The sequence below is a fragment of the Drosophila erecta genome, unplaced genomic scaffold, assembly GCF_003286155.1.
Source record: "Drosophila erecta strain 14021-0224.00,06,07 unplaced genomic scaffold, DereRS2 tig00000055-arrow-pilon, whole genome shotgun sequence".
NCBI classification, from domain to species: Eukaryota; Metazoa; Arthropoda; class Insecta; order Diptera; family Drosophilidae; genus Drosophila; species Drosophila erecta.
In genome coordinates this window covers 5,355,613-5,369,187 of record NW_020825200.1, presented here as the reverse complement: position 1 = coordinate 5,369,187, position 13,575 = coordinate 5,355,613, and the positions used below count along the sequence as shown (strand labels likewise).

General features: G+C 42.8%; 4 protein-coding genes across 5 annotated transcripts in view; 1 reads left to right on the top strand and 3 right to left on the bottom strand.

Annotated features, from left to right (window-relative positions):
- LOC6541299 (nesprin-1) overlaps positions 1-6,018 on the bottom strand; it is a 105,338-nt gene extending 99,320 nt beyond the window's left edge. The window contains exons 1-2 of the mRNA XM_015159854.2: positions 5,597-6,018; positions 3,008-3,917 (exon numbers count right to left, since the gene is read on the bottom strand). Of these exons, the coding sequence (XP_015015340.1) occupies positions 3,008-3,800 (793 nt within the window). The 5' untranslated portion in view covers positions 3,801-3,917; positions 5,597-6,018. The remainder of the gene's footprint in view (positions 1-3,007; positions 3,918-5,596) is intronic.
- Positions 6,019-6,343: 325 nt separating this feature from the next.
- LOC6540606 (NADH dehydrogenase [ubiquinone] iron-sulfur protein 6, mitochondrial) lies at positions 6,344-7,132 on the top strand. Its single transcript, XM_001968737.3, has 3 exons — positions 6,344-6,622; positions 6,718-6,894; positions 6,957-7,132. Exons 1-3 carry the CDS (start codon positions 6,491-6,493, stop codon positions 7,026-7,028), a joined length of 381 nt encoding a protein of 126 aa, XP_001968773.1. The 5' UTR covers positions 6,344-6,490; the 3' UTR covers positions 7,029-7,132.
- A 960-nt stretch (positions 7,133-8,092) lies between these two features.
- LOC6540642 lies at positions 8,093-10,473 on the bottom strand. 2 transcript variants are annotated; one of them, XM_001968736.3, is made up of 5 exons: positions 10,009-10,473; positions 9,478-9,668; positions 8,983-9,097; positions 8,601-8,925; positions 8,093-8,544 (listed from the first exon to the last, which is right to left on the bottom strand). In XM_001968736.3, exons 1-5 carry the CDS (start codon positions 10,056-10,058, stop codon positions 8,251-8,253), a joined length of 975 nt encoding a protein of 324 aa, XP_001968772.3. In that variant the 5' UTR covers positions 10,059-10,473; the 3' UTR covers positions 8,093-8,250. The 2 variants fall into 2 exon arrangements, with proteins under 2 accessions (XP_001968772.3, XP_026834780.1); XM_026978979.1 differs by having other exon boundaries at positions 9,478-9,671; positions 10,009-10,341.
- Positions 10,474-10,706: 233 nt separating this feature from the next.
- On the bottom strand, positions 10,707-12,633 carry LOC6540704 (pantothenate kinase 4). The gene has a single exon (XM_001968735.3). It carries the CDS (start codon positions 12,608-12,610, stop codon positions 11,426-11,428), a length of 1,185 nt encoding a protein of 394 aa, XP_001968771.2. The 5' UTR covers positions 12,611-12,633; the 3' UTR covers positions 10,707-11,425.
- Positions 12,634-13,575: the final 942 nt, after the last annotated feature.

The window sequence follows — 13,575 nt, the reverse complement described above, 5'->3', positions numbered from 1 at the left end:
ATGATTACAATTATAGATGGTATAAATCTGATTCTACGCTGAATGCCAACTGAATAAAAACTCAGTGGCTTAATTATATACAATTTCTTAAAATATACCATCTATATTTATAATATCTCCAGCACCCAATTCGAATTTTGGCAAACATTATTTCGCATAAACATTGGTTTCCGCTCTCGAAAAGTTTGATTTTCGGCACTTTCAGTGCTATATCTTTTCGACCCAAGATATATTTGATGTTTCCTCATTTATTTCACACCCATCCATAAAGTTGCTCAGTTTAATGGCAAGGCAAACGAACAGAGCTTCTTGGTCTTCAAATATTGACTTCAAGGCATCACAAACGATTCTTTAAACAGAAATTCATCTAGTGGAAAGAGCCAAATAGACATTTTTTGGCTTGAGGCATTAGTCAGCTCAAGCGGTAATTAATGATATATGAATTCCTATTAAGATCGGCCAAGAAAGTTTATTTGCACAAAAATTAAGCTATGTAAACGATATAAACTATTACCCATTAATATTTGAGTGCACATACATTTTGAAATGACTAGACCTCGCAAAGTCGAAAAGCAATTTGACCAAAAAAAAAAAACTGGGCAACTGTCAACGATTTTGATTCGTTTGAATTGAGGCATTTGCATATGTCTAGATATCATCATCCATGCCCGATTTCTACGTGCGAAAAATGATAAAATTAGTTCGAGAATTCCCTATTTATAGGCATTATACATCCACGTACAAAGTATATGCCAATTTCTCATATGTTTCCCATTTTGTGGAGACGCGTGGGTGTTCACCAAAACGTTTATTGTAAAATATATATGTGCAGCAGAATCGAATAAATTAACAAACAGTTGGATTAAAATTTAAAATACGGAATTTCAAGATTCCTCAGCTTGAAATTTTATTGGCAAGAGATTTGTTGTCTTATATAATATTGTTAAATTAAATATGTCACTTGGATTAAGGTGATAGCACCTAAAACATGACAGGGGATTACAAGTTGCATTCTACAAAAAAATATTGCTGGTCAATGAAATGAGTCGGAAAAACCTTAAAATATTTATGAGGTTTAGTTTATGATGCTATGCAGTTGCAAAGATTTATAGTGGCAAATTAATCACTTTGATTGTGGGAGAAAAACTATAACTGTTGGGATTTTTAACATTAGCTCAGTAAAAGTTAAGTAAATATTGATTTAATTTGTTAAGCTTAACGCTTAGTATTCAAACCCACAATACACCTTTTGCTAGTAATTTATACTAAATATTTTCTTGTATTTCAGAGTGCACAAATAAATCCATATGTTGCACAACGAAATCCCCAGAAGAATCCCAAATAAACAGCTGAAAGTCCCAGAAAACTCGAAAAACTTTATTTTTAATCGCATTTCTCGGCGTGACAAGACAAGTTCGAGTAAAGCCAAAAAGAAATAAAATGACTAAATAGAAAATATGCTGCTAAATTTGAAAATAAACCAGAAAGCAGGGCGAGAAAAACCTCGACGAAAATAGCACAGAACGTCCCTTGAGATTCCCATTTCATGCCAAACAAGCGCCTAAAAATAAGTTAGCCCAAAATTGAATCAAGATGCAGCCAAGTTTGTTCTTTTCTTTTGTCTTTGGTGGCTAACAAGACAATGGGGATAAAATCAAATAGCTCAGACAAATGCAGTGTATAAATAAATAGTGAAGCCATTTCCACAGTGACATCAGCACCGGACCTGGCATCATCACCATTGGAAAATGGGGAAAAAAAAGCATTCACAGCACTGCGTTGTGCTTCAGTCTATAAACAACTTTTCAAAATAATCCCATAGTCAGGTCTATAGTCCACAGACTCAATGCGTTTCAATAAAAAATAGTGATCTCATTGCCCGTTCCACTCAACAGGCTAAGTACACCGAACAAAAGGCTCACAATCAAACTCAAAATCTCGCCTATCAGCTACACACAAAATCCGATCGCACGCCATTCAATTGATTTCAAATGGCTTGTGCCGGTGATTTTGGCCAAAAGGAAATCCGATTGGCTATTGTCCTGGCTGAGTTAGTCACTTTGAAATCCATGAATTAAAAGGTTCTTGTTTAACAAGCCACTCTTAATGATCTGCAAGTGTTTGGTATCAGTGCTGAAGCATACAAATTGCCAAAGCAAATTCACTTTGCAAATATTTTCTAGACCCACCCACATAAGAGCCAAATATTAAATAACAAATTATCTCATTCTCGGCACTTGCAAATTGTTAGAAAGCACAAAAAAACATATATGTGCGCATAACAATTCATCGATTCATTTGGCATTCGATGTGCTTTTGGCCCGTATTGGCGATTGCAATTTGCACGATTGCCAAAAACTTATATTCCGTTTCCATTTTGGCGACAACATTATGTCATTACCTTTTGGCCCATCGCACCTAAGGCACCAAAATGGCCTAAAATAACATTCGAACCGAAGGCACACAAAGCAGCGAAAGGTGAGCCAGAATCCAAGAATCTGGGCCATAGTCTACTTTCGAGCGATGATGTCAGGAGTCCTATGCGGATACGGCGGATTTCGATGATTCGGATGATTCGGATGATACGGGGGATGCGGGTGCCGCGGATGACGGGGGAGACGTGGGCCACTGCTGTCTGGGTCAAGTTCGGATGACATTTACATTCGCTTTTCCCGCCCGGCACAATCAAGAAAAACGCTCTGATTCAACAAAGTTCAATGCTTTGCCAAGAGAAAATCAAATATTTTACACGTTTTTTGGGCGCTGAAGGGGCGTCCAAGTGATAGTTGTCACATTAACACACAAATTCTAGAATGCGGCTGACTCAGCTGCACTGAGAGAAACGGTGCTACACAAATGTGTATGATAAAATGAATTATTAGAAGTACTCAAAAACTGTTCCATTTTCTTTTAACCCTTTTAACCCTGTTAAATAATATAGGTATGTTTGTATAAAAATTACTTAAATTATTTTCTTATACATGTAGGTCATCATATCGGCACTCACCTTGCAACTGCAATATCGTCATCTGATATTCGGCAAGCTTCTCGTCGATGTAGTCCTGCGATTGGTTCGCAATGATTTCGGCTGTCGAAGGACCGAACTCCTCTTCGTCATCGTAAATCACGTAGGATTTAGGTTGCGGAGGCTCCAGCGGCACGCCCACGAAATCGATCTGATCCTGGGCCAGTCCGTGCCCTCCATGTCCTCCTTGTCCTCCGTGTTGTCTCGGTTGTGGCGGGATCACCGGCGCTCCCTGCTGCTGCTGGTAGAATTGCGGCGGTGGCTGTTGGAACTGGTGGAGCGACAGTGGCGTCTGTCGATTGCTGTAGTTGAAGTCCGAACTCGGAGTTTGGCACACGATGGGCGACGGCGTGGGCGACAGCTGGAAGGAGCTGGTCGGCTGGGCGCCATACGAGTTCTGGTGCTGCAGGGGAGCCGGTCGATAGGGACGTGGTGCCGGCGATGCGCCACCACTGGACGCCACTCCGCCATAGTAACCGCCTGGTGCTGGCTGCTGGTAGGGCGACGGCGATTGGTTACCACCTGGCCATTGGGGCCGTGGATGGGGTATATTGGTGCTGCCGCGCTGACCCCTCACCTGGTTGATGGGCGCGGGGGACATGGCGTGTCCATAGGGACGGGGTCCCGAGATTATCGGCGGCGGACTGGGCGCCGTTGTCCATGGCGACGGTGGACGGTACAGGAAGGACGAGGGCGATGGCGAGGCGGGATTTTGGGCACGCGGATTCCAGCCACGTGGTCCATTCCCGTACGGCGGCGGTTGCTGCCCGGACATCTTCGTCAGACGATCGAGATCTTTGGGTTTGGGCTTATTTCGATTTTACGAGCGGGATGGCTATGGTTTCACAAAGACTTTTGGACGGGGTTATGGGTTTTAATTTAACATATTACACTGGCAAAGGAAGAATTAAAAACATATTACTTTATTACTTTATATAACTATTATAGATTTAATTGGGAAATGTGTCTTTTGCATATTAGGTTTGGTTTATGGCTTAAAAGGCCTACAACTGCACAGAGTTTGGCTTGAGTTGAGAATCAAGTTATGAACTGAAAACTACGAAACAGTTAAGTATACCTAAACATTTTAACGTTAAATCTGCTGGCCTATTTTTCACTTCACCAAAGCTGTCCAAAATCATAAATCATCATTTCTTCATTAGCCAAAACAATCACCTGAACATCCAACCCAATTATGTCACTAAAACAAGCTGAAGAGGCATAAATAAATCGTGACCTATTCAAGAATACGGGTAGCCAGCTAATTTCGCCAGACTACGCAGATATAAGAAAGACATATGTAGGTATAGATATAGATCCTAACGGAAGTGGTCCAAACATTTATACAATCTTTAAAAATGGGTCTGACGTGAGTGTGCGGCTTTCAAGTCTCCGAGGAGTGTTTTCCGCGCACAATCATTTATTTCAGTTAGTTGTCACATATATTAGTGAAAACATATATGCCTCTGGTAGATAATTCACAATTCAACAAAACACATTTTCATTATGCTGCAGATCGAAAGTGCGGAAAACGAGGAGAAAAGTGGGCATTTTGGGGATTAGCTGCTGTCAAAATTGTGTGAAGGCCCCATAAGTCTATGATATATGCCTGGCAGAGTGTGTGGTAACCTTGGACAAATGTCTCAAATCATTGATTTCGCATTGGACGCTGCGTGAAAGTGAAATTAGCTGAGTGTTAAATACATTCCGTGCAGAGCAGAAAAGTAAAATAATTGTTTTGCAAGTCAATTGTCAATAATTTTAGCTTCCACTCTATTCTGTACTAAAAGGAAATAATGAGGCCCATGTCATAAAACAAAAATAGTAGTAGTAGTAGATTTAAGGCCCCGATAATTTGCAACTAAAATGCAATGCAATGCTCATCTGCTGTCATCACTGTTTTAAATTTTCCAAAGGATTTTCCAACATTTTTGCACATTTTGTTCGTCATCTGCTTTCAATATTTCAGTGCCTTTATGGATTCTCCAAAACGAAAACCAAAAACTGCACAGTGTAGGCGTTTTGGGTGGTGTGTGGATCAGTCCACCATCGGCAGCACTTAAAAAGCACACGTCCCCCAATTCAAGAATCCCAATCGCACCACCGCGACGAGGGAAAACTCATGCAGACTTTTCACTTTGCGGCGGCGGTTGTCGGTTGCTTTCGAATTATTCAAAAATAGAAATGAACTCAGTTCGTTAAACTTTCGGTTCGCTCGGATCGGAGGAAACCATGCCGAGAGCAAAAAAAGTAAAAAAGATGCAGCCTCGAATGCTTCACTTTATTCTGGGACCACTTTTAATTGCCATCCGCTTTGCGGGATGTAATCCCTCTTTGATATCCATATGCATTCTATGGCGATTATGGTTCACTATTATTCTGGAGCACACATTCCATATTCTTTGCGTTCCTTTTTTCTTGCACCGGAAAACGTGGAAAAACACGTTTTTTTTCCAAAGAGCACTTCACTGCCGGATTATGTAATCGGTGGAAATTCGTGTATTTTTCGGAGCTTTTTCAATGGGATCTTAATATACACAGGCACAGCAATTAATTTGTAACATTACACACCGTAAATTCGCTTTGATTTTACGCCAGTATTTCTTTGCGCGAACAATTCCAATTTCAATTTCTATATATGCGTATATATAGAGGCGTGTATATATGCATGGATGGCCGGAAAGAAGACTTTTCAATGAAGAAGAACTTTAGATGTTGTAGAGGAAGAACCGAGAACAACACTCGACGAGCACGAAACACTAACTGAATTGGCTCCCCAAGCGCCAGGAGGCACCTCCCCGATCTTTGGGGAAATTTCGAAAATTTTCGAAACGCTGACTGGTTCGGGAAATGTGCACGAAGAATCGGCTCTCGGCGTTTTTTGCCGGCTTTTTTTTGTGAAGCGTGCCACATGGGAAAACATTTCTCTTTCTTCATCTTCTGTTTACATCCCCATTTTCTAAACAACATTCAAATGAGAGAAAAACGTGCGCTTAGGTGGCGCAAAAACTTTGGCATTCTATAGAGAAAATGAAAAAATTTGTGATGCGTGTTTTTTCTAGCATACCAATTTCTATAAGTTAAATAAATTAAATGTACTGTTTGATTAAACCAACTAATCTGATAGAAATCTTGTAGAATTAATATCTTTCTTAAATTAACTTTTGTCTGAGTTATTAAAAAACACAACCAACCTGTATTAACTCTTATTTCACTAAATTACAAAATTGTATTCATCAAAATAAAATGAAACTGTACTGTACTTAATTTGTTTAAATATAATTCACTTGAAAAAAAATCAAAATAGTCAAAAAAATTAAATATCCAGTGTGACCGCTGTTCGGAAAATGTAAACTAACACCTGCTCTGTAAACACGCTGTTAGGCCAGCTGACGCTGTAAGCCTGACAGCCACAGGGTGAATCCTGTCACAATACATTTTGCGAACAAATTTTTGTGGAAAAAAATGGCCAGCAAGCAATTGGTAAACAATTTGGCCAAACTCGGCCTTCCGCGACAGAATTGGATGTCACCCCTGGCCACCGTTCGCCATTCCAGCTGCCGCGGTGACATCGAGAAGGTCACACACACCGGACAAGTAAGACAAATTGAACTGTTGATCCAACCGTCCTGCGATTACGCAAACATTTTGGGGAATATGTACGAAAATCGCTAAATTTATAACAATTTCAGGTGTTCGATAAGGATGACTACCGCAATGCCCGGTTCGTAAACGCCAAGCGGTATGTGAACGAGAACTGGGGCATCAAGCTCATCGAAGAAGTGCCACCCAAGGAGTGCACCGAACGAGTTGTCTTCTGCGACGGCGGCGATGGTCCTTTGGGCCATCCCAAGGTGTACATCAACCTGGTGAGATCTTGATAGCCTACTAACGCATCTATTTGACTCATTGGATCGTGTGTTATTTGCAGGACAAACCCGGAAATCACATCTGCGGCTACTGCGGTCTGCGTTTCGTCAAGAAAGATGACCATCATCATTGAGGAATCCATAATGGCCAATAGATTTTAGCTGAAACACCTTTCTATCCTGTTGCGCTAGCTTGAACTCAACTGAACTAAATAAAATTAGAACACCAAAAAGCTAATCACATGGAGAAGTACCATCATTTGTACTATTTCTATGAAAAATTAGTTTGAATCAATGCTCTAGATCTTCTGGTCCCGAAACAAATGGATAAGAAACCTAAAAGACCCCTTTTCCGAAATGAAAGTCAACTCTTTTTATTGCACAACACTTTATTTGCATGTGTCTTGAATGATTACTAATGCGTGCATGCATTGTGTCCTTTTTGAAAGATAGATCTGATCAAAATCAACTTAAGTGTTAAGTTTAGTAAAACTAATAAACCAAAACCGAATTGTAATTCAAAATACTGTGAGTTGAACTCGACTGCTTGTGCAGAAATTAGATCAATTCACCACGCGGGTGCTTAAGTGCATAAAATGTAGAGTAAAACTAACAAAGTTAACGCAATCGTAGATAGTATATAAACTTGATTTGTTTGCCTGGTAAGCGGTAATGTATTGTATAGTGGTTTGAATTTATAATTTTTCGCTGTTAAATCACTACGGGCACTTTAGATGCTGACGATCGCAGCATTGAGACACAGATAGTACCACGAAGAATCAATACAATAATACAATAACTGCCGCCGTTTAGGCGATTGTTTGTTGGTTGATTTTTGTTTTGGATGCCAGCGCTCTGCGGGAATTGGTGTGGACGACTCTAAAGTCTCCATTCCATCCGTGTAGCCTGCTCCTGCTGCTCACAAAACTGAAATTAATCACACGTTCGCACCGCTCAACACGAGCCATCTCCGATACCAATTCCATCTCCAACCGTTGGGAGTTCGAGCTTGGCCTGCAGAGAGCCCTGGATCTGGGAACTGAAAGTGCGGCGCCGCCGGGTGGTGCGCCTGTCTCACATAATATATATGCCCAGCGGATCGCTGATCGCTGGTCAATTAAATCATGGTCAATAATCGTCGTCGTCATCTGTTGTCTCAAGTGCGTTTCATCTAAAACACCAAACACTAAGGAGAATGTAAACTAAAATGTAGTAGGTTCTAATTTGGATGTTGTGAGGATGCGGGACTATGTTGCCGACGAATCGCTTTAGCCTATCTTCGTACTGTTGCTGTTGTTTCTGTTGCTGCAGCAGAGATCGCTTGTCTTGATTGGGGCAATAGTTGTTCACCACTGGTCACCAGAGGTTCCGTGGCATGGCGTAGCCTTCTTTTGTCACGAATATGTTGCGTTCGCCACGAGCCACGGCCATCTCCTTCTGCTGCTGCTGCAGCTGCTGCTTGCCACCCATTCCAAGTGCTGGAGCCCCGCCATCATGGGTGACGGTGGTCTCTTTACGCCCGTCTATCATCCGGGTTACGGTGGTGGTCTTGTGACCAGACGAATCCTGAGTAACCTTGGTGGTCTCATAGCTGCCATCCGGCTTGCGCACAGTCTTGGTCATCACGCTCTGGCTGAATAGCTTGGGGCCCTATCAGAAGTGTTTATTAATACGATGTTTACTTAAGAAGTTGTGATCTTTCCAACCTGATAGTTGCCATCGAATACACCTCCAAATGAAGACATTCCACTACGCGGCAACATCGGAGTCATGGGCGTCATGATGTCCGGCTTGTTGTTCATCGGCGGACGCGGCGGACGAGCGTTCGATTGGCTCTCCCCATCGGCGGAGATGGTTCCATGGATCCGGCCCATGATAATCTCCTCATCCGTAAGCTTGGCGCCTTGGACGCTCTTGCGATAGCCATGCTGATTCGATGGCAAAATGTTGCCAATAGCCTGGTCGCCTGGCTCCACATTCTCCTCCGGATTCAGACGTTGGATGAGCGAGTGTAACTGGTCGGCATAGATCCTAAAAGAAATAATTTGTCAATGTGACCTCGTTGGCTGGTCAAGTATGTTTACTTACTCGCCATCCAAATCGGTATCCAAAGAGAGATCCTTCTGCTGCTCAAACTTCTTCAGAATCTTGCTCTCAAAGCCCGGCTTCAGGAAGTCTTCCTTCAAGTCGCGCTCAAAACCATCTGATTCAAATTAGTAAATAATATTTTAATAAAAGGGATTTAACCAAATCGTCTAACAGATTCAAAGATTCTCAAGGGGACACTTTGTATATTTCCGGTCGTTGTATATGCAGGTTACTGCAATTACTCATTGGGTTTGTGTCATTTATCAAATAACAAGTAAATCGACCAGTAACTTTTGTTATACAAATGTGCACATACATATAGATCAATTTTCTTCGACTAATGGCTTGAATCGCTAATGCTATCATTAACTTTGAAAAAGGAACTTTAGACTGTCTAATTACATCGTTAACATTAATGAATTATTACACTAAGCTATAGACATCATATTCAACGTGAAAAGGGAATAACAGTCCTTTGGATATAACCCCACTCACCATCATTGTCGTTCAGCGATTCCAGGAGTCGTTGCAGCTGGCTCTCGAAGTGCTTCTGCATCTCCAGCGGACTGGTGAACACCTGGAAGGCGAACTTGCGATCGTCATCGAAGAGTTCGTCATCGGTCTCGGCCTCCTCGAACCACTGGGGCTTCCGGAACTCGTCCTTGTTGGAAGCGGAAACCGAAGAGCTGCTTGAAGAGAAACACAGAGAGAGATTGAGATGGGAAAAACCACAGGGATGAGCAGGGGAACTGGATTTCCAACCCTCGGGTACATCAACACGCAGCCTCCGTTTCCACGGAGAGCAGCGGGCGCTTTTCCTTATTCGCGTGCGTGTGTGTATCCTGGCGAAAATGTATCTATAATGGCAGGTGCCTGGTTATCGATCCATTGTCGCCTGAAAAACGCCGCCGCATATGTGAATGCCCCCCCCTGTCAATATTTTTAGACTTCGTTCCCTGGCCTTTGGGCGCCCCCAAAACTTGCGTAATGCTGACAAATCCGTAGTGTCCACTATTCAGTACTCACTCCGACTCCTTTTCCGCCTCGGACTTGAACATTTTCTTTAGAATATCCATAATCTTCTGCTGATACGCCGATATAATTGCTTGGGGCTAAATGGAAAACGGAAAATTCCTGACTGAGCGCAAACCAAAGTGGTTTAAGGAAAACTAAAAGAACCAAAACGACGCGAGTTTCAACTTGTCCCGGCTATCCTTTATCCGCACGCCTATTTATTGTTTATCTATTGGGGATTTTTTTCGCATTAATTTTCACACGACCGTCGAAAAACTGACAACAGCACAGCTGACAACTGACAATTCGAGGGTGGTGAGCTCGTGTCACGAGCGCCCAACAGCTGATGTTAGCTGCGGCACTTAACAGTGCCTGCGCTGGAAACTTCTCTGTTAACGGCACGTTGTTCAGATCTGAAAATACCGTTACATTTATTTGGACTTATTATTTTTGGAATTTTGAATGCTTTTTCGTGAGTTATTTATCAAGGATTATAATTCAACTAAATATTTATATTGAGGAATTTATTTATTTAAATGAACTGCCAACTTATAACCAATATATTTCCAATCTATCATGCACAATAAGTAATTTTTAATTAGTTTACGTTTTATACATGTCTATACTGCGCAATACGGTGCCGCTTATTTAAATGTTTAAATATATATTCGCTTTATGGAAGGCAAATATTTGCAGGCATTTACCCTCTTGCGTTTATTTTTGGCTTTTAATGACATATTTTGTAATAATAGCATTGCGAGTTTCTCAAGCCTAGATCTGTTGATCAATTTTATTTCGAATTTAGCTTAAGGTCATGCCTTTCCTGGTCTCGGCTTCGTTTGCTGCCGCTTATCAACCAGTTATTATGATGACTTTGTTGTTTTATTCCGACCACATCGAGAGATAAGTGAGATAGCCAACAGTAAGAATGAGCACGCACCGCAGTCCGCAAAAAAAAGGTAGACTGTATGTAAATAAGGCAGACATTAACCAATTTTTATGGTGGGAAATGTCTGAGCGAGCCCTCCGCCCTGATGAAATGCCAATTGGAAGCGAACGGTGGACCTTATCAGCGCGTAATCCACACCATTCGGCGCTTATCAAAATTGCAGTCCATATAACCATGACCGATAATAAACGGCCGTAGTGATAAACAAAAGGCTTTGTTATTATATATTCTTGTTTTTAATTATTAAAAGTTTTTGCGGTTATATGGGTGAGGTGACCACGAAAGCACTTGCATTACGATTACATTTATACACATATGAATCTCATCGGTAGATCGAGGGATGGGATTGGTTTGTGGGCTGTGGGTTATGGGTAGCGGTAGCAGTTCTGTGGATCATAACAATAATTTCATACTGAACAAGGACCGAGGATATCGTTTGTTTGTCAACAAGGAATAACAATGAACGTAGTGGTTCGTGGACTAGCTGGGCGCAGCCGGTTCGAACTTGCAGACGACGGCGAACATGTTCTCGCCGCCCAGGTACTTGGCCAGCCATTTGTTTTTAATCACGGCCAGCTTGAGGGTCTCGCAGCCGAAGCGGGCATTCAGATTTGTGTGCAGGGCGCGTCCCATGCCCTCGATTACAAGCAGGTCAGTCTCATTGGCGGCGATAGCGTCGCACAGCTCCTTGGGCAGCGTGCGCATATCCAGACAGGGACCAGTCTGCCCATTTGCGTAGACCAGTAGTTGTCCCTTTGACCAGGCATGCTCCAGGACCTCACACTCCCGCGAGCAGTCATCCAGCAAGGATCTTAGCTCCTCGCTGGTCACATCATTAAGAGCAGGTTCACTGTTGGCGCAGAGCAGCACCTTGGTGCCACGTTTCAGGAGTCCTCGGACAAAGGGAAGCACACCCAAGACTACATCCACTCCGCTGTTGTCCACAAAGACCACGGCGCACTTGTGGGGCTCGCCCTTGAGGCGATTCAGCCAGTTGTCCAGGTTGTCTAGCAGCCATGGTCGCTTCTCAATGCGATCCAGAGCTGAATGAAGTCCAAAATTGCTGTCCTGCTCCAGGATATTAGATATGGCCTGTGCGCCCCAGTCAAACATGTTGCCGGCGAGGACACCGCGTACCAGCTCTGTCCACCTGGTGTCCTCATCCTCCAGGGCGTCCAATTCCTGGAGGCGCTGCTTCAGACGGGCTACAGCCGAGGCATTCTCCAGCTTCTTTTGTCTGAGCCAGGGATCCGCAAATCCATAGCGGCGCAACAGGGTTTCGTTTAGCTGGAGGAGCTCACTGGTGCCCAGAACCACCTTGCCCTTGTTAACAGGAACATTCCGCTGATGCTCCTCCAGCCGCTCCAGATACGCCGACTGGAACTGCTCCGCCCTCTGGGTGGCCGTGTGATCCTCCTCCTGCGACTTGGCCGCCACCTTCGCGAACTTGGCTACCATGTCGCGGAAGCAGTTGAACCAGTATTCCGCAGCCTTTCCATCTGTGTTCAGGTCCAGGGTGTCCGGCTGATAGACAGCCGGATCTGGCAGCAAGCTGCGACTGTGCATTGCGACGCGGATAGACGCGGAGCGTGTGATTTTCAGCGCTGAATTAATCGCCGTTTTTGTAAGTTTTTTTTTTAGGGTGGCAGGTGTGACCAGGGGCATCGCAATAGAATTTGATCTGCAATCGATAAGTCAATGTTTTCAGTTTTGTACAAGCCGATTAGTCTGCGACTATCGTACTAAATAATACCGTTATTTTCATAAGCTTAATAAATGAGCACGCAGTTCCAAAATACATTTGTACTCCAAGTATTGTTATTGTGTGGATACATTATTCGAATTCTACGCAAATTTGCCTAAGCAAAATATATTTTAAATATATACCCAAAACAAACCGGGATTATGTATACTACCTCTTCCATTAAATAATGTGTGGTTGCAATTTGTAAGAGAGCATTTGATATAATAATAAAAAAAAAAGGGGTATGAATATAAATTACAATTAAAAATACTGACAAATATTTTTAAAATATTGTTTTTTAACAGTCTTATTGCAACTATCGATAGCATCCATGCATGCACTCTGGTCCCTCTGCACTGTCATTTTCCAGTAAGTCACAGCTGGTCACTCTAAACACCTGAAAAATCTATTTAAGCAACCCGCAACGCTCTCTTCTTCGTAGTTTTTTGCTTCGATACGAGGATATGTCGCGTCGCGCATGAATTAATTATTAATCAAAGGAGAGTTAATAGTGCTTGTGCAGTGCAAGTGTGAGTAGTTTGATGCAATTTTTTCCGGATAAAAAATCAAATTTAAAACACCCACACGGCCAAGCAGTTGCATACGTGTGCACTTGATACGCACATATAAACACACACACGCGCGTACGCAACAGAGAGTTGGAGTGGTAGTAGTGGAAAGTGCAGCAGGCGCGGTCCATAATACACACATATATACGTTTGTAAGTAATTCGGGCATGTGGACGTGTAAATAAACCGGGTCGCCCACAATTTAGGGGCGTTCCTACGCCCTCCGCCGGAATCGAAATCGGAATCGCGGCAAACGTGTTCAATTTCCGAATCTCCCCTCGCTCCATCCATCTCTTTCGCTCTTTCTCGGTGCGTAC